General features: G+C 32.6%; 1 protein-coding gene across 1 annotated transcript in view; it reads right to left on the bottom strand.

The window, feature by feature from the left end:
* The window catches only part of LOC106466708 (villin-1-like), a 50903-nt gene that overhangs the window by 8499 nt on the left and 20266 nt on the right, over window positions 1-22138 (bottom strand). The window contains exons 11-18 of the mRNA XM_013927006.2: window positions 16233-16333; window positions 12241-12378; window positions 10824-10910; window positions 10328-10399; window positions 7289-7483; window positions 6339-6394; window positions 2105-2198; window positions 875-1078 (exon numbers count right to left, since the gene is read on the bottom strand). Coding sequence (XP_013782460.1) covers window positions 875-1078; window positions 2105-2198; window positions 6339-6394; window positions 7289-7483; window positions 10328-10399; window positions 10824-10910; window positions 12241-12378; window positions 16233-16333 — 947 coding nt within the window. The remainder of the gene's footprint in view (window positions 1-874; window positions 1079-2104; window positions 2199-6338; window positions 6395-7288; window positions 7484-10327; window positions 10400-10823; window positions 10911-12240; window positions 12379-16232; window positions 16334-22138) is intronic.

Here is a 22138-nt window from a genome sequence, read left to right as displayed (position 1 = left end):
CTGTGCGAAATACGTCGAAATATTGGAGGAAGGACTCTTGCCACTTTATTCCTCGGGTTTCGTGGACAAGAACACAACGTGGTTCCAGGAAAATGGAGCACCGTGTCACGCTGCTAGAAATACCCAAAAGTGGCAGGAAGAAAATGGTATCCAGAAGTTGCCCTGGCCGAGCCAATCTCCTGACATGTACCCCATCGAAACCCTCTGGGCCATACTCGACCGGCAAGTCAAGAAACAACCAAAAAACCAACTTCGAAGAGCGATTTACTCCAAGTTTTGAAGCAAGAGTGGGCAAAAATCCCACAATCTAAAATTGACGAGATGATTATCACGATGCCCAAAGGATCAACGAACTCCACGAAGCGAAAGGAAGATCTACTAGATATTAATTAAATTATAAATATATCAATTCATGTGAATTAGACTGAAAATTTTAATTTTTTTCTGAAAAGGTGGTGTCTATTTACTTGTGACCACGCTGTGTATATACACATATATATTTATAAAAGCAGAAGTGTTTCCTTTTGGTCCACTTTTCATGCCTACACTTTTTTGACCAATCTCAACCAAACCTGGCATATACAATTAGGCCAAATGATTAGTGGTAAGGGTCAGCATTCAAATCTCAAATCTATCCCAATGTCACCCTCCTGGTAGCCTCTCTATGTGTTCACCATGCTATTCAATTGTTCTATACCAAATTACAAGGTCACTCTTAAAGAACCCTGGAGGTGACATAGAAGGTTAATGTACAGATCTGAACCCCTATGTGTTCTCCATGGGTTGACCTTGTTCATCAGCTGGTATTATACAAATACATGCATAAAGACATTTTAAAATATATATATATATATATATATATATATTCACAAACCTCTGCTATACTCATGGCTGTTTTCTTCTCTTCAGAATTTGCTTTGTTTCCAATCCATAAGAAAACCGTGTCCCAAGCATCTAACAGCATAATATCATCCTCAATAAGATCACTCTGGTTAAAGTCAAATATTTCTTCCACCAGAAAACGGCCAGATGTATTTGAACACTGGAAGAGCCTCGGTTGGTGACAGTCGTCTTGGGACTGTTATAAAGAAAATATATCTAGATAAGAATACAGTTACATTTGGCACAAGTCAATGGCAGTACTATATATTCTCTCATGGGATATTTTACATTTGTAGAAGAAATCTGAGCATTATACATCATTGTTACTGACATCCCACACTGAGATAGTAAGGAATGATGATTGATGAAGATCTTTCAGCAGACATTCTACTAGGGTACTGGTAAAAAGGTGATACTCCAAACAGTTAAGTTTATTGTATATTTTCTTCTTCATCTCTAAAAGAAGATAGATAAGAGTTGATCTAAGCATCATCCATCTACCTTTTCATAAAAATACTGTCCACTGATAAGTGTTTATTCCTAAGTTACTACATAGGGTATTATACAATCAAAGTAAGAGAAATGGTTTTATATGTAAATATTTAGCAGTTAATTAATGTTGATTCTCTTACTAAAACAACTGTAAGAGGTAGTTTAAACTAATGCTGTACATGCAAATAATAATTGACATAACACTCCTAATTCTCTGTTAAAGAAAAGCAACAAGTCTAAAATGTGTTCAGATTTTGTTCTTAAATAGCTTGAAAAAGTTTAAAAGTGAAGATGTAATGTATAATAAGTTACAAGATGTTATGCTTGGTTTTAATTTAATAAACGAAATATAATGGCTTATATTTTAAGACAAAGCAAAGCTAATTTTACACATAACATTTTAATATGTAGCGGAACTTTTTCATTTCTTCTGTTGTTTATTTAATACAAATACAAATAAAAATGTTCAAAATTTTATACAGCTTCTTTAGTAAAGTACTTAAATTACACAACTTGTCACAATTTTCTTTTAACTTGTCCTTCTTTTCTACTTTTGGTTTTTCTGTTATAAAAATATAAAATATGATACATTATGAATAACAGTTTGATTAGTTATAACAATATAATTACTCCATACTTAACTGCCAATCTGTTATTATAGAATTTTTATAAGCTATCAAAGTTCTAACTAAAACAGTTTCAATAATTACTATAAAGATTTAGACCATACCTTCAAGAGCTTAGTGTTTGAATATGATTCCTGTCCTCCAATAGCATCCCAGAAATCACTTTTCTCCTGCCCTTCTGATACTAACACTTGCTCTCTAAAATGAATACATAGATAACTTCACTGGCTGCTATGGAACCTTACAGCAACATATATGTATTTTTAAAAAAAGTAGTAAGTATGATGATTAACATCAGCTTCAAAGTTATGTATTAAAGTCACCAATCATTTTGCTCATCTCCCAACTTGTTGTAATTCTCAAATCACACTTGACCTGAGAGACACGATCACACAAGACACATAGCTCAGCATAGGAGTTTAAAACTGAAACATTTAAAGGCAGTTAGTCAGATCAACAACACCAGTTGAGTATTAAACAGCTTCACCCTTCAGTAAGGATGTCTTTGGGGTTTCTAATAATCTTGTACATGTGAAAAACGATTTTGTAAACATTCTGCAAAAAAAAAAGCTTTATTATATCCTGTCTAATTCTGTTATTTTTTATTTAAATAACTGATAAGAGCTTACATAACTATAACCACTATGGTTGGAAATTAAAATACAAGAAACATTTTCATTATGATACAAGCACTAAGATAACCAAAAGTCAATGAGCAGCTTCAATATAGGTTGGTTGGATTCAAGGCAACACTAGTCATATAAACCATGTCTACCATCAGTAAATTGAGCATTTTATATATAAAAAAAAAATTAATAAACAGCCTCTGCCATCCGAGTCCTTATCTAGACTTATGTGAGGGATTATCGTGCCCTCCCCCAAAGTCTAATCTTGTCCACTTCACATGATCCTCCTCAATTTGCTTCACTTCTCCTATGTAGGATGGGGGAGGGGGCTCTTGAATAACTTCTGCTTAAGATTTCATAAAACCTAAATACAGTCTTCAATGTGTATTGCAACTGAAAAAAAATCATAAGTATTCATATATCTCTGGAAAACTGTGAAATTAATCATCATCTTTATTTTCTTCTTAGACATTGACCTAAAGGAGGAAATTATAATATTTAAAAATTAAAATCACAGTTCTTATCAAAAACGTAGCATGAAAAACATTCAAGCCACAATAAAAATATCTAAATGCTGGGATGTTTGCAAGTATCTCCAACCTCAAGACAACTCAGATAAATTTTTTAGCTATAATAACATTAGCAATTCTGTGATAGATCATTTAGGCAGAGTATTCACATTGAGTAAACTGGAATGGACAGGAACTGCCTATTATAGAAAAAACCAGTGTAGAGGACAACATTTCGACAATCTTCCATCTTCAGGTCAGTGTGTGTGTGTGTGTGTTGTGTGTGTGTGTAAGACGTTGCAGGGCTTTATAGTATCCAGGTGGATTGTGGAGGACATGTTGAGATTGGTTTATTTATCCCTGGTTACGAATGGTGAAAAGACTGCATGAGATTTCAAACAATGGTAACCATAGATTGCTCTCCTCTAATCCCAAATCTCTGTTTAGTGAAGGCTTTATTGTATAAATCTAAAAAGATTCTTTAATTTTTCTTGTTTTCCAGAATTTGTCTGTGTCAATGATTCTAGTTTTATTCCAGTTTATTTTGTGTCTATTTGACATAGTTCAGCAATGGCTGAATTTTGTATTTTCATGAGTCTTTTGCAGGCCTTTATGTTCTTTTATTATTGTCCCAATTCTTCTTCCCATTTCTCTAGTTTACTCAAACATTAGCAATAGTGATTTGTAAAACAACATAATCCAATGAAAGACTTCAGAATTATATAAGCTTAGATTTATAAGAATACAAATACATAGAGTTGAGTATATTATATTAAAATGATTTTGAATAAGCAAGTCAGCAAATCACAACCAACATAAAGTCATAGTGGAATGTAATGCATCACAGTTACATTTTGATATTGTTTGACATTTCAGGGGTTTAGTGATGCCACCAAAAACTGAATGCCTTAGAAAAGGGTAGGTATTTAACATCCCTTTCCAATGAAAAATATTCATAATGCATATCATAAAGATGTATTCAGTTCAGAGATTTAGAATTTCCAAGATAGTAATATATCATTTGTACTTAGTGGCATCAGAAGACAAAAAAATATACATTAACTTTTGAAACTAGGACCATCCAAGAAGAAATCTGCAATAAGTCATACAACACCCATGATAAGCAAAGTTCCATGAACACAAGTCAGTGTAATCAAGTCATTCACGTGACATTCAGTGACTTGACTAGTATGTTTTCATATAGAATAACATGAATATCTGTTTCATTCTCCAGCTACTTGTTTACAATGATTGAATAGATGCGATGTGATTATGGGGAGCTCCTGTGCAATTGAACTGTTGAAATATGTGCTTTGAAACAGCTCTGAGACAACACATCACTGAATGTGGAGACATGGTGAGGTTATAAAATCCTTTTCATATATAAAATACCCAACCTCTGTAAAGATTTTAAAAACATTTCTTGAATGGGGATAACTAAGTATTATTACAAATGTCAATTTAGCTTTTGAATTTTAAAAATTATAACAGTACACAAATATTCTTTTAAATGCAACAGATATATCTTAGCATATTAAAGACTTACGTACAGAAAAAAAATTATATGTCAAAGTACTGGTTTATAGAAAAAAATGTATTCATGTTTTTGGTTCGACTGCATTATTTCAGATGCTCTATGAAAATAAATATGTATCTTTGATGTTAATAATGTACTTGTAATTCAAGTTCTGAATTTGTTACAATAATTGGTTTGGAATTTAAACTTGGAAGTGTAGAAGTGATCCTGTTGTGTAGAGATCATGCTTGCTCTTATGATCTTACACCATTATACCTTTTTTGGGGTGAGGGTGAAATACTTCTAGCATTTGGTATTTCTCACACATCCTAATAATCTGGAAGGCTTGAAGTAATGAACCATAAAAGACTAAACAACTATAATATTGCAAGTTCTACAAAACATGAACTGCAATGAGTGAAATAATTACATTTTATTGTAATCAACAGTGCACATTTCTAACAAATGTAAATGACATGACTTTAAAATTCATGGTGATGTATGAATTTGGCATCACCTTGCATGAAGAATTCAAAAGTTATAGCATGAAAACTATAACAAGCACAAAATGGTTATGAGGTCGGTCCCAGGGACCAAGCCTGTTCTGAAAGAGTTAACACATCTTTAAAGTTGTTTAATAAAACTTCCTAAAATAAATGGCAGGACTCACTTGAAAGGAAACCATACTTTAAAGATAGAAATTATCTTATCCACTCCTAAGCATAATGTTTCTTTGTTTTGTGTTCACTGCGGAGAACCGAACACCAGATTTTAAAATTACAAATCCATAAAATTACCGCTGTCCCACCGGGGGACCCTAAGCATAATGAGAAGATTATATAACTTACACCACTATTGGCTGTTATTGTAGACTCTATTCCCAAAGCAAATGAAACAATAGTATTAATATGTTTTAAAACATTTATCATTATTTATTGCTTTCAATTGATCAATGTAACTGAAAGTCTGATTTATATCCTTTAGAAATAATTAATATAAACCTATATTCACAGTATTATGAATACAAATTCACAATACTAGTAGAATGGGTGGCTTCCAATTGTTATACCATTAAATATTTTGAAGTTATTAAAAATGTAATAACTTTTGTCCTATGTTATTCCTTCATTACATATTCTAATCGACTTGTATTAGTTAAAAAAATATATTATAATCAAATCTAAAATCATTTCATTTTCAGCCATTGCATATTTGGGATTTCCAAATAACATAATTTGGGTGTTAATAATACAATACATGTTTTAATATGGGGTAAAAGGAAGGATGTTCATCATATCATTACGTAACTGTTCTAAGAGATTATTAAACAAAAGTGCTTATGAAATATAAATTTATTTGAGAAGTCTTTCATAATTTAGAAATAGTATGTAATGATAGTGGTCAAAAATTAAACTGAAATCTTCCACAAAGTAATAGTTATAAATGCTTTTTTATTTATGTAAGGCCTAAATGTATTGGATTATAATCTAAAGTGACCAAAATCTAGAATCAAGTTCAATGATATATAACAAACTTTCAAACAATAGCCTCTTTATAAATGAAGTAATGGTAGATCAATTTGCATTAGTAACAAATTTAAACCATATTTTGTAAAGATAAATTAATTTTTATACCTACTGAAAACATCATCAATTTTAATAAATTACACATCTACAAGAAAACATACTTTCCAGACTGGAATGCAATCTTTTTGGCCATTTCTCTTTCATCTCCTGTACTACCCTGTTAAAACACAAAGTTACACAGAGCATTTTAATGTCACAACAAACCTATTAAGTATTATAAAATATATTTCTATCATTATAGTAGCCTAAACAAATAAAATGTTATCCCAATATCAATTTAGTGTAAAAAAAGTAAACAGGGATTGTAACACAATTCTACATAGAATCCTCTTCCATAATTTTTTTGATATAGTAAGACGAAGTTAAACTAAGTAGTTTGTGTTTCGTTTTTTTAAAGCAAAGCCTCAATGGACTATATGCTGTGTCCACCATGAGGATTCAAACCCTGGCTTTGAGCATTGTAAGTCTGTGGACTTACTGCTGCCCCACCAGGGGACTAAACTAAGTAGACAGACAAGAATCTTACTATATGCCAAGACATATAAAGTATACCACTTTGTTCTGCAAAAAAACTTTCCATAATGGAAAATGTTGATAAAATAATAATTATTACATTGATTAACTAAGGAAACTATCTGCATTATTGTAAAAATATTAACAAATAGTTATTTAGTTTTTAAAGTGATATTGGAATACAATAGACATTTTAATACTAAAATATACTATCTTACAACACCAATTTTTTATCTTTAACTATACATTCAATGTTTTGCTTTACAGCTAATCCAGAAATGTTCAATTAAAACAAAAAATTGTAACTAAAGCTACAGTTTGTTTTAGTGGAATGCATCTAAAGAAGCTGTAAAGTGGAACATTGCATTTTCAATTAAAGAAAAATCAAATCTGGTGTTATAAAGTTATTTATTACTAGTATTAGCAAACAGTTGTGTGTGGCATTGAATCAGACCTGTACCTGTCGTTATTTATTGTTTAGTTTACCTATTGTTTTATTTGAAATTTCTACTATTGATATAAGAAAGTATTTTGATACTTTTCCAGCCCAAATATAGGCACATTTATCAGTCACAAGAACAAAAACATCTCCAGAGTTTAGAGAAGCAGCTCGTTTCTCGACTTGTACAGCCTTGGTGTTGTACTCTGAAGTTCCTCGAACATGCAACAAACAATATTCATCTGCAGGCATCTCATTATCTTCAGTGTTCCTAAATCCACTTGAGTGGCCACCCTTAAGTAGAAAAAGCTTCAATTAATTTTGTCACATTAACTAATGAATTATTATCATGAATATATATGTGTGTACTTATTGTATATAGTACATTTCAAAATGATATAAAACTTCTATTTAACACTGTCTTATACCAATAATAATGTCACTGAAAACTAAAATATTTTCATCTTAAAATATATATCTAGTTTTTTTAGTTGTTTTTTCTTGTAGAAGTTGTAAGTTTTATGAGCCTTTATTTGTAAAACTGTATTTAATTTTCTACTGAGAAAAACTTATCCTCGCCATATAATAACAAATTTTATAACAAAAATGTTATTAATATACACAGTAACCAACATAACTGCATGATAAATATATCTATATATAAAAAATGAGGATGAATAACATTAATAATTAAGTTAAAAATTTAGATACAATGCAGCAACATCAAACAGACTAGACGTAGATATTTTATTTAAGTTTGAAAAACATTTTATGCAGACTTTTTGTCTAAAGATTTTCAGATTATAATCACCATGGCAACATTTTACATTATCTGTTGTGGTTGCAAATAGCAATAGTTAACACAAAGATAAGTAATTACAGGAAAGTGCAAAGTTAAATATCTGTGTTTGAAACAACTACCCACATTAAGGACCTTTCTTAACAAACCATCTGCAAAAGAATATACGGCAAAGCAGATGTAATTGAACAAAAATAGAAGTTACAAAAGCTATAAAACTATTGTACAAAAGTGGATTTATAGAGATTTTGTTTATTTTTTAAACTGTTGTTGCATAAAGTGATTGATGCTTATCATTAAGACACAAGTAGCAGCATTCAGAATATCACAATTATATTGGCCATACTGATGTGTACGTAACTTGGTTATGTATTGTTATATAAAGGAAATATCATAAAACCAGTAGTTCATGAATTTAATTTGCATGTAACCAGTTTTTCTGATTTAATATGAAAAGTTTGGACATTTAAAAAGTGATATTTCATGGATATTTTCAAAAATAAAATCTTTAAAAAACAATTTACAAAAGTTCATAAAGTCTATACATACAACAATTAATAAAAATATTTCGATCTAAGAGGTACTGAAAATAATTTGTTTGCTAAGTAGTTAGGGTTATATGCTAGAAGAGTTTTTAGCATCAGCCAAAGCACAGGCTCTCCTACCTTCAGTTATGGAGTCTTGTCACAGCATGTATGTCAGTGTGCACTTCAAGTAAGACGTTTTTGTCCATAATTTCCAACCACTAACCACAGGGTCAGTAGCAATCAACTGTTGATTTGTTACATATATATTATTTACTTGTTTATTATTGATATTATGTATCCTCTTTTTTCCATCAAAGTTGCCAGTGTAAATAAGAGAAGATTGAGCTTTTAACATAAAGAAGAGTCAATCAAGAATGTTGATCACTACTCAACACATATAGGAACTGGGAAAACAAATGCATGCTCAGCCTAGCATCAACAGAATAGTATACACTTGCACAAACTAAACAAATTAACCTAAATTAACTAATGTATTCTCAAAAACTGTGTAGGAAATTATGCGTAGTGGTTGTTGAAAAAAGGTAAAAAGAAATATGTTATAGGTCAAATCACTAAGGAGTTAATATATATATATATTAATATATATAATTGTGGATACAACATTTCGGGCAATGCCCTTCTTCAGGTATCACTAACTAAACAGTAAATCCATTTACCAAAGTCATCACAAACACTGTCAACGAATTAATTGATGCTGAGGAACCACCCACGTCTACTAGAGATTTAATATTACCTATTTCTGTCTCTATAACTGATGTTTATGGATTTACTGCTTGAAATGTTGTATCCACATTTATATATATTAAAATATATATATATATATTAACTCCTTAGTGGTTTGACCTATGACATACTTCTTTTTATTGTATTCTCAATATAACTTGAAATTAATTAGAAAACAATTAAAAGAAATTACAAATAATATTAATATTTTTACTAAAATTTTTGATTGAGAAAAAAATGCTCTAATAGCTTAATGAAGTAAGAGGCTTCCAACCTTTTATCATACTTTTTTAAAACAGAAAAAATAGGTACTTTAATTAACAGTAATCGTGCCTAACACTATTGTCCAATTTTGATGTCTTCTCAGTGTTCAATGTCTTAAGAGTTAATGAACATGCCTATTTATTATATGCTCAACACTATTGCAACAGAGCAAATAAATGTGAACCTAATTTTGTATTAATAATTTTTTAGTATAAAATTGTACAATCTAAGTAAATTGATCCAAGTTGATAATTATATTCTCAAAATTGATTAGAATATTTGTAACATATTAAAAAGAATGTTAATCTGGTCTTTTCTTTACTATGAATTTATTTTTTCTTCTCTGTTTTATACTTTTCTTCATTACACTTAATTATTGTCTTAAGCAATATTAACATAACAATGGTAATGTTCAATGTTTTTGTTTCAAATAGCTAGCCCATTTTTGCAAATGCAAATCATGTTCATTTTGTCTCATCAGTTCTATTTTTTCGGTTACATTTGTGTAGTTTAAACATTATTTATACTATTTTTACCCAAAACATAGTACAAAGAAACAAAGTTTTCTTTTAGATCTGTGATGTAAACTTTATTCGGTAACCATTTTAATATTTTCCACACCTTGTACTTTCCATTTCATTTTGACTGTCAAAAACTGTTTAGAAGTTGTATTATGGTAAATAAATCCTTGGATTCACTTGAAAACTTTCAAATTACTACATGTGCCATTTCTATTCAGTTACTTTAGTGTCATGATATATTCATGAATAGTATATAAAAAAAAAAATAACTAAATTAACATACCTCTAGTATTATCATTTTCCCACCAAACATGGCCATAAAGTGAGGGGGTTCTTTTCCCTGAACAGTTCTGATCTAATGAAGAGTTCAAAATAGCATTCAAATTCTGCATACATTAAAATCCATTAACATGTATATAAAAATGTTTATATATATTCTAACTCCAATTTTGTACGGTAACATTTAAACCTAGAAAAAATGCAAAAAATAAAACTAAAGCAAATCTAAAGTAATATGGTTATCATTTAAGCTCAAATAGATATAAACTCGATTAAAAGCAGAAAAGTGAACATTTAAAAGTGAAATATATTCAAATATAGCCTTACAAAATTGACAGATCTTTAGATTTTAGTTTCTCAATAAAGCCATTAGTAGATCCAAGATTACTATTTCTTTTTTGTTTTTAAAGTTTAATAAACATATAAGAAAGAGACAAGGAATAGCAAGGATGACAGCGTAAGAAAGAAAATAAAGGAATAATACATATATCTATATATACCTGAACTGCTTCACCATTCATCTGGTCATCTAACTCTATAGTTTTCAAAGCTGCTGTTCCTCTTTCATCATTGGAAGATTTCAGACCCTAGAGAATAACTAAATACTAAGCAAATTATTTGCATTTAACAGAATGTAAAATGTAGTAGTAAATGGAATATAAATTACCTTCTTCTACCCTTTACATGTTTTGACAGAAAGTGTAAAAGAAATATGAAAGCCACTTTTACTTTGGGTAATTATTTGGCACCATATTAGAGTCATGTTTTGCTGTAGCTCAAAAATAATCATCAATTAGTGATATATGTACATCATTAGTTTGGATAGATCTATTATTTGAGCTTCAGATGGTTGAAGTCTTAAGTTTTAGCTGTCTAAAGTAGTTAATTGGATTTTTTCACTCTAAACAGTACCTTACACATATATGGGATAAATTTCTAGGTCAAAGACCCCTAGGATTCATATATAGCATCTCTAATTTTTAACTACTGGTCAGGTGGGAAGCAACTAGCTGATAGTACCCATCACCTCAAAGACTTTGTCCAGCTCGTTTGGACAGAGTAACAAGGTTGACCATCACACTTTTATAATGTGCCCATAACAGAAAATATGGAGTATATTAAGTGATATCATGTTTCAAAACCAAAACACTTCCATCCACGGCCTGTCATGTTATCCCCTATTCCAGGACCAGCATCCTAAAGCACTGAAACTTCCAAATTGCTAATTTCAACTTCAGAGGATTCAAACTGAGACACTTAAAAGTTTGAAGCCATCATGGAGTCTAGATGACCAAAGCCTTAACCTTTATATGCTTCAGGACTTGACCTTCAGATGATTCAACCTTTAATCTCTAGGTTTCGAAACTTTAACCAACAATGCTGTCTTAGCAAGCATGAGACCACAGATACTTGAATAATCAGAAAACATAGCTTCAATATTACATAGGTTGAATGCTAGTGGAGGAAGAGGCTGCAAGAAGTACTCATCTTGTTTGTGCACTCTTGAGCAATATATTTTTTAACATTGATCTCAAAAGATTTCGAACAATGATCTTTAAATGAGTCAAGTTGTAATCTGCTAAAAGTTCAAAGACTTGACCAACAAATGTTTCAAGCCTTAACTTCTGGATGATTCAAGTTTTGACAATGAAATGGTAAACCTTACTAATAGATTAATATTTAACCAAAGTAACTTTCACACTAAATTTTAGTTTACATTCTTCTATTTACCTGAAAAAATTATTCTATTAAGTTTTTGAAAAATATACAAATATTGGTCAAATATACAAAACAGTACTTGCAAATTAATGATAATATACAATAACATGTACTAATATATAAAGATATATGTATTGTAATAGCTTGAAAATTGTAATAAAGAAAATAATTTTTTTTTTAAAAACAACATACACTTACCAACCAATAGTAGATTAAACATCTCTCTCGACTTCCTTCGTTATATCTATAAACCACAACATAGCAATCTCCACTGTAAAATTTCCCATAATCCTTTTCTTCTATTGCATACAAATCAAAATTCTCCACACGATAAACCTACAAAACAAATAGCATTCAACAAATATAACATACAATGTTATGATAAATCTATAATGTTGCTTTACGACAAACTTGAAAATAACAGATATAAAATTATAAAACAGCAACCCCATTTACTTTCATATTTTTTATGAATTAATTGAAATTTTTGTAAATTAAGTTTATTTATTTAGTATATAATTTCATATTTCAAATTTTGAACTTAATGGCTATGTTAAATATAAAAATTTCATTTAATTTGAAATTTTCAGATGTTATAATTTTCCTATACTAAAAATGTATTTCCAATCTCACCTCCACTCCTGTCGGAAATACATTTTCAGTACAGGAAAATTATAACTTCCAATACAGTACTTACCCCCCCTCACAAGATCAGCTAGAATCCCACACTGAGAAGGAGGAAATAGATGGAGGAAATCAAGGGAGGAAGATAGACAACTCGAACTCAAGTGAGGACTTATGTTGATTGGTTCACTCTAATACAAAATCTCCTCGTGGGGTATTGACATCCATGCAAGAATAGGATGAAGGCTCCAATCAAAGGGGTGAACTGCATTCAGAGGTCTCACTCCATTGTATTCGTTATCACTAAGAGGAGGATATTACATCATCTACACTCACTGAACATTACCACCCTACTCTGTAACTGAATGGTTATTTTGTGCAACTTATTCAGCAGGGTGCCTCCATGATTATCCACCCCAGCAGCTTGGAACTGGATAGTGGCAAGGACTCCCATACTCCACTCAAAGAAAGGAGGGTGACAATGCAATGGTGAGTCCAGAGAAACATCATCACTGGAGACAGTGCAATGGGTGACCACGAAACCTTATTTTCAAAAGCAGACCATACCAAGTTTTTCACTCTAGGCATGGCAGGGATGGGCAGCAATCCCTTTCTGCTTCACCCATGCAGTCCATGGGTGGTACAGTCCGGGACGGGCATGTTTATGAAGCAAAATATCATGAGGTTATTCACTGTCAAGTGATCTTGCGGAACACCCCATCTCCACGATGATCGTGTGAAGCCATGGAAAATAAAGCATGAGTTAACATGGCTGTACAGTGCAAATTTAAAGTTAAATAATTCCTGGTCAGGAGCACTTGCCATGGAATGGGATCCATGTGATAAAAAAGTAGATAAAGGAGCCTGAAAGAATGAAAGTATGAATAAAATCTTTCCAGTTAGAGTCGCACCGAAGTCTGAAGAAGGGTCACAAGTGGTAAACTAAACCCCAACAAAGAGGAAACTGCGATATGATGGAGATAGTGGGAGATGAATGTACTGGGAGTGGTCCACGTGCCAGATTGCAGAATCTCCTCCATTGGACAATGAAGATGAGAAGCAAGGGAAAAAGTGTGTCAGATATGATGGGAGGACACCTGGAACAAACTCCAGGAGTAAAACGGTAGGGAAGAATAGGCTAATCAAACCAAAAGGTGGAACAATTGGTAAAGGGTAGAAGGTGACAGATCACAAAGGGAGGAGGACTGCCAAAGGATATCGAGTCAGAAACGTGTACCCCGGAAGGTAGCAGTACGGGCGATATAATAATGAAGACCCCTGACTGTACACAGAAGCCTATCTGGATCTGGTAGAGGATAAAGATGGGAAATAGGAGAAAAAGAGGAACCACCCTCCTGAACTGCTGAGGTCTTCAGGAGAAAGTAACGATCCGATTAAAGGGGAAGATAGGTAGGGTTATAAAGGGTACATAAAACGTTAAAGGCAAACAAATCTGACCTTCGACGTTCATAGGCTAAGAGAAGGATGCCTGGAAGGGCAATGTTTCTGGAAGGAAAGCAGGAGAATGGTAAGAACAGGGGAATAAAAACCCTACGGTATTTGGAAAAAAGAAAGGTACAGGATAAGGCTGCCCAATATCCAGAAAGCAAGGAGATTGAAAACCCACAGTCAAAGAGCCAGGTGAGAAATTGCACCACACGTGCCATGGTAGGCTTGACAACGGGAAACCCCCTGCAAGTAGACCAACTGCAGAATACTTTCCACTTGCATTGGTACACCTCCATGAAAGATGGACAGATGGAACTAGCTAACAAAGAACTGACTTGACATGTGAAACCAAATTGTCTTGCCAAGGACCAGAGAAAAGCCAAGCATGAAGATGGAGAACATGAAGGTTGGGATGTAGGACATGTGATCAAGGTTGACAAAGAAAAAAGGAGGAAAGTGGAAAGGGGGAAGAGAAGCAGTTGTTGTAACCTTGGAAACCTAGGCTGAGCTGTCCAATAGGGAACAAGTAGGAGGACACGATAAGGAGTGAAGTGGACAAGAGAAATCAACTCATGAAGTAATCAGATGGGTGGGTACACATAAAGATACTTGTGTGACCAATCCTGGCTAAAGGCATCAACTGCCAAAATCTGTGGATGAGGTACATGTGACCAAAAGAGAGATAATTTGGTGTTGAGGCCCATAGCAAAGGCATCCACGTGGGGAGAACCCCATCGATGGCAAAGATTCCTGAAAACGAGGGGGGTCTAATGCCCACTCTGTGGGATATATCCGGTTGGGGCGCGAAAGATATTGAGTGAGTCTGAGGAAGGACTTCTCCAACTTGATCACCCAGCCCACTTGAGCTGCCACAGAAAGTAGTTGCCAAATATGATTGGCCAATTCCTAAGCCAGCAGAAGCTAGTTGTCCATGTAATAATGAAATTGTAGCCCCAGAGCATGAAGATGATGTACAAAAGCCTAGACTATTCGACAAAACATGTAAGGTGCCCAGGTAAGTCTGAAGGGGAGGACTTGAAATTGGTAAACCACCCCAAAATGGACAAATCAAAGATAAGAACAAGACTGAGATAATATCGGTATATGTGGGTAAGTATTGGAGACATCCATTTTTGTCTCCAATACTTTAGGAGAAAATGCCCATCTAGAGGTAAGAAAAGACTCCATGGTGAACTTGGGTAGTGATATGAAGCAGTTGAGGCAAGATAAATCAATTACTGTCTGCAAATTCCCAGATTTCTTGGGGACAACAAAAAGGTGGGAATAAAAACCCCTGGAAAGATGGGAACTGGTTCAATTGCCTGCTGCAAGTGCAATTTCCAAACCTCTTCTGACAGATGCTTGCTGGTCACAGGATCTTGAGGAGGAGGGAAGAAAATGGGGAAAGGAGAAACCAATGGTGGGGAAAGAAACTGGACAACGAATCCTTCTGATAGACCCTGAAGCATCCATTGATCGTCAATGAAAGGATGCCAGGGATGGCAAAAATCAAACAATTGAGCCCCCACTGGACCCGAAACCGGTACTGTAGGTGACAGGGGATGGGTGGTACATCATCGAGAAAGGCAATGAAAAGAAGTACCCTGAGTAGAAGGAATGAGTAATGTCTGAGATGTGGAATGTCGGAAAATGGGAATTGGAGGCATATGAGTCTCTGACTGAGAAAAACAGGCTACAATATTTCTAAGGGTGGACTGTTGGTGGACCAATGTCACCCGAGGCTCGTTAGTTTCTGGAACTGTATCAAAGATGTAACGTCTCAGAAATGGGACCATGTGTAAATCCCTGAGATATGTCAAGGATAAACGGACCCGAGCCAATACGACATCACGACCTATAAAGTCCCTACAACAAGGAAATCACGTATGTAACACCAGAGCTGAAGATGATATGCAGGTTAAAGTGGAAGAGAGAAGGGCAAGGGTTTCTGCAGAAAACCCCTCAGGATGTCAATGGAGAATCTCAGATAAGAGGTGTAAGAAAGAAAGATACCATAAGAGGTTGGTAAGTGTAAGAAAATATGAAGCATTAAGCACACAAAAAGGCAAATAAATATAAACTAGTATCTAACATTAATCAAAATAATGTAAACTGACCTTCTTATCTCCAGTACCATCGTCCACCATCTGCTCCTTAGCTGCTAAATGAGTGTTTTCATGAAGTGTTGAAGCATCAAATTTTGTCTGGACTGTTTTAGCTGAAAATGCATTTTATATATGAAAAAATACACATATAAAACTAGAAGTTTTGGATAAATAATACACCTACAAAACTATAAAAATATTTAGTATCTGATTTCCATTATAAGAAATCTTGTGAAATTGAAATTCAAACATGACTGACTAAAAAAATGTATTAAATTCATCAATTATTGTACAATTCTCAAAACACTTGTGAATTATCAAGAAAGGTTGTGAAACACCCAAACAAGGAGTTATAAAATCAATACTGGAGAGTTAACATGTTAATCTAAACAAGAGTTATTTGCAAGAATATCTCTACATACTTATTTTACTTTTTTCCCTTGCATATTCCTTTTAATGATTCAATAAGGATTTTTTGTTCATTTCTTAAACAAAATACTTTATCGCATAATGTAAAATTAGAACATAGAACATATTGTTGTGTTTGATATAAAGAAACATGAATACATCTGGTAAGAGGTTGTATAAATTGTTCATATTTTACTATGGTTTGCCAAATCATTTAATGAAATTTCAAACTTTGTTGGATAGTCAGGATGGTTTCACTAAGGAAAAATCTTGCCTTACTAATCTTTTGACATTCTTTGAAGAAGTTACTGTTTATGTAGATGATGGTATGGGTGTGGATTTGGTACATCTGGATTTTCAAAAAGCATTTGACAAGGTGCCATATAAAAGGCTTGTTTAAAAAAGTTCTCTGTAGGTGTGGAAGACAGGGAGATACATTGGATCATCTGATGCAAAACTGGCTAGATGGAAGAAAGCACAAAGTTGTTATAAATGCAGTTCAGTCAAACTGAATTAAGTTACGAGTGGGATACCTCAGAGCTCAGTGTTAAGACCTTTACTCTTTTTTGATTTACATCAATAACATAGATAAAGGAATGGGCAAAGAATTATTTAAATTTGCTAAGAACATTAAAGTATTGGGTGTTGCTGGCCGCGAGAAGGATGCAGCTGCTTTACAAAACAATTTCTATTATATGCATGTGGGATAACAAAACTTGAATTACAAATATAATTTTGATGGGCATAATCTTAACAGAAAAAGATCTTGATGTTCTGGTTGATCAGTCTCTTAAGTCATCTACGAAATGTGCTATTGCTTGTGGCAAGGCAAATAGGATTTTCGATCATACCTACAGAAATACTGAATACAAGTCTAAAGATGTTATAATATCATTGTATAGATCATTGATTAGGCCACATTTGGAGTACTGTGTTCAGTCTTGAGCTCCTTACCTTAGGAAGGACATTGAACTGTTGAAAAGTGTTCAGTGGAGGGCTACTAGGATGATACCTAGGATCAAAAGGTTGTTATATGAGGATAGATTAAGATCTCTGAACTAGTTCTTGTTGAAAAGAGAAGGGTTGGAGGGGATCTGATTGCAATGTTTAAGATTGTTAAGAGAATTGATGGTGTTGATGCATCATCTGTTTTTGTATCTAATGGAAATAATGGTAAGACTAGGGGACACAAGTATACATTTTGGCAGAGTAGAGGTAATCTTCAGCTAAAACAGCCTTAATTTTCTAACAGGATAGTTGGCCATTGGAAAAGGTTGCCTTGAAATATGGTTGATAAATTAATTTAAGGTAGTTTAAGGAAAAGCTTGATAAATATTTGAATGATAAGGCTTGGCTTTGAGCTTTTTTGTGTTTAGTTTGATTTAGTGGATAGAATGGCCAATGTGGACCAAAAGTTCCTTGTTGTCCTTTGAAGTTGTGTTATTGAACTTGAAAAACACATAATGAATTACTTTACTATATTAGTAATTTACCTACTTTTGTTTCAAATATTTTCTGTGCTGTATAAAAAATACATGTAATAATAATTACTTTTTCACTGAATTATTAAACAAAAAATTTAATATTAATGAAAATATATGTAATGTAAAGTTATAACTGTCAGCCCAAGAGCTACAGTGACAGCAGGCCATTACTATAAAATTAATAATGTTAGCATTATTACCCCAGTAACAGAAGTTCATTATTCTAAAATTAACACTAAAGGTAACTACACTCTAGTGATAGTGTCTTTACTTTAAAGTGAGACAATACTAATGATGCAAATCATTCTTTAATTAATAATTAATGCAGTGTGTTCATGATGAAAATGTGTGTTAACTACTTTAAACAGCTAGCAGAGCCTCTTTGAAAGGGTTTCAATAAAGAGGGCTAAAATGACAGCATTTTAGAGGTCTAATACAGAGAGCATTTCTTGTAGCTGAGCAAACTGAGATTTGATAGCACTGAATAACTGCTATTTTTGTGCCTGTTTTTGTCTATACGTTACTGAAAAAGATGTATGCTGGTTTCTTCAAATAGTTTCCTAATCTTGCATGTGTTAGAAAAGAAGTTTGTATTTAATTTCAAGAAAGTTGGTTTGATGTGAAAAACCTGTCTTCTAAAGTTTTCATGACAGAAACCTTCCATATCACCAACCAAAACCTGTTAATGATGATTCCTATCAACCATGAGCACTGAAGTTACTAGAGAAGTGCAGTGTATTCAACCATGAGCACTGAAGTTATCAGGGAAGTGCAGTGTCTGTACAGCCCATATATATCCAGTACAACAGCACATTCTGTGAACAAAGAGATGGCTTTATCATGGGTTCTCCACTTTTTCCAGCCCTAGCAGATATTTACATTTAAGACTTTAAACATTGTCTGAATTTAAAAATCTGATCTTTGCCAATTGTCAAAATAAAAAAGGCTTTTAGTGATATTTCTTAATAGTATAAATATATACTATGTTGTTGTTGGGCTTAGGATTCTTCTACACTACGTGTCTGTGACTTGTTAGCAATAAATTCAATGAAGAATAAACAGCACACGCTTCACTTGTTTTCAAAATAATATATATATTCAGAACAAGTTAACATATGTACAATAAATTCTTCAACACTATAGATATTATGGACATATCATAATACTATATATGTAGTTCTCTCCTTCTTGTCAAATATCCACTTAGGCTTATTCAATTATATTAGAATTTCAGTTTACAAGCCAAACTATCTTCTCTATTTCTATCGCACTAGTATTCTCTGTGATTCTCTTACAATTGTGGCACGAGTTATCATAATTGTTTGGTCTTCTTTCTTTTGAAGATGCTCTGTTCCTTTTGTCAAAGTGCACTCAGGCTGATTCAATTACTTTAGAACCACGCTTTGACAGAATAAGTTATATTTCTTATCTTCTTTTCTACTGTTAGTTTCACTCTAACATATTAAACGTTAGGCCAATGTCAATCATTAGGCCAATCACTTCTACGGTAGTTAACTTCATACCAACTTTATTCTCTTTCACTATTATCTGTCTGGTTCTGTCCATCTGTTATTTCCCACTCATCTCACGCTATTTATATCTTTATCACGTAATTGTCTGTCCACCTTCTATATTCTCGACATCAATGAATTATTAACAAAGCTTCCTACAATCCTCTGCTTTTAACTGTTATTATAACAAAAACTAAACAATAATAAAATATTCACTCACAAAAATAAATTAATCACCAATATCTCAACCAAACAGTCTTTAATATCATGACAAATATAGAATACTCAACTGCACAAAAAAACTATCTAGTTTTTACAGGTGTTTTGTTGACATCACACTTGCAATCTGGCTACATGGACAATGATACTGATTTTTCCTTCTGGAAACATAGAAACTCCATAGACCACAGAATTCAATTAACCATGGAAATGGAAAATAACAAAACACTACCATTCATAGACTTTTTAATCATAAAATAACAAACCCACAACTATAGAATAGCAACTCATACATACAGATACCTAAACTTCAGTCACACCACTTATCTTCAAAAAAAACCTAAATAGCAGAGGTAAAAACGTCTAAAAAGTTTCATCAAAGATAAGTGCCTACACATTATACATTACTTTACACAGCATGGTTACTCTTACAATTTTGAAAAAGCTAGAACTAGCAACAACAAAAAAAACACTAACACCAACAATAAAAACACAGCTACTACAGTTATTTATCTTCGTTATATACATAATATGAACAAAACAAAATCAAATGCATAGCCCAAATCTTCAACACAGATATCCACTGGAAATCCTAAAGGACAACCAGATCCATACTAGAACAAACGTAAGATGACAACTGATAGGTACAAAATGGCATCTGTAATATACCTTATTACTGCAAAGAAACCTACACTGAGAAGACACTGTGACATTTTAATACAAAAATAAAAGAACACAAAGACAATACAAGACAATTAAAAATAGAAAACTTCACCATGGCAGAACGTTTTATAACAGGACAATCAACTGGGACAATTATAAGCTTATAGTTACCACTAATCAACACAAAGAGACAGAAATACAACTGTCTCAAACCATAACCACCTTATCAAGGACAGAGGAACCACCTAATGAACCAATGAAGTTCCAGTACTGCCTACCAATAACACCCACATCAAACATCCTCAAAAAACACTTTATTTAAGAAATGCAACCAGTTTGTATTCTTACCTGAAGACTTCTGCAATGTCATCACCTTGGCTTTCTTTATTGAAACCGTGTCAGTAATGTTCTGCTACCTTTAAAAGGCAGTTGACACCCATTTTCACCTTTGCTTTATAGTAGTCATTATTGTAGAATTCAAAATAGTTGTATTAATGCACCAATAACAGCAGTTATTTCAATAAATACTCGAACTATTGTTATTAGTGCACCAATGGCATCAGTCTTTACTGTAAAAATTTACTGTTTGGAGTAGTGCATCAATGGCAGCTGCCATTATTGTAATACTTAACTGTTGGTTATTGATGCCAATGAACTAATGATAGGAATTATTATATGTATGGTGAAAGACTGTGTTTTATACTTAATGACAGCAGTTATTGCTTTATACTAATGTTATTGTTTCTAGTTGAAAAATGATTGCAATTATTATGGTGAAATTATTTTGCATTAATTATAGCAGCTACTAGTATAAATCTAGATTACATTAATGAAGAAACTTATTAAATTATTACTGTAATATTAATACCATTTACACTAGATATCTAAAGACAATGTCCATTTATATAAAATTCATGTTTCCAGTTAAGATTGCAAAATTCTTGGTAATTTTAAGAGCAGTAAATTTCCACTGGCAATTTTGTAAGAATATTGGAAATTTTCAACAATATTTGAAAACTTTGGGAATTTTCATTTTATAATACATAACAGATGAGTGATCTTTGATCAGGGTAACTCAGTTGTTTGAGAAGAAAGTAGAAACATGTTCTAAACAAATTTTTAACACTGGTTTCAAATTATTTGAACACTTTTATTATTTTAATTTTAGAAGACAATCACAGCTCAGTTTTGCTTAACATTTGTGCAGAACAATGTAAATTATTTAAAAGATACTGGTTATACCTAGGATAAAAGACTATAGATTACCAGTATGCTGCAAGTACTAGTCAGTAATATGCTATGCTTTAAATCATAACATTGGTGATAAATGATTTGAACTTTTTTATCCATTTAATTTTATAACAGTCAATTCAATTTAGCTTTTTAACACAAGAATATATAAATTACCTGGAAACAAAATCCTACTTGATGTCTGTCATAAACAGACAAGGCACTGGCATGCTACAAGTTCTGGTCAGTAAAATATGAAGTGTGGTTTCAATAGTGATTGGCAAAAATAAAAAATAAAACAAAAATAATGTAACAGCCTTTTCAAACAGTGAATATTCTAAAAGTGGGCCACATTTCACTGTATTTACTGGAACTTATCACTGTGTACCTAGAGAACGGCTAG

The sequence above is a fragment of the Limulus polyphemus genome, unplaced genomic scaffold, assembly GCF_000517525.1.
Source record: "Limulus polyphemus unplaced genomic scaffold, Limulus_polyphemus-2.1.2 Scaffold2352, whole genome shotgun sequence".
NCBI lineage: Eukaryota > Metazoa > Arthropoda > Merostomata > Xiphosura > Limulidae > Limulus > Limulus polyphemus.
The sequence above is the reverse complement of the archived record's forward strand: the minus strand, read 5'-3'. Positions and strand labels throughout refer to the sequence as shown.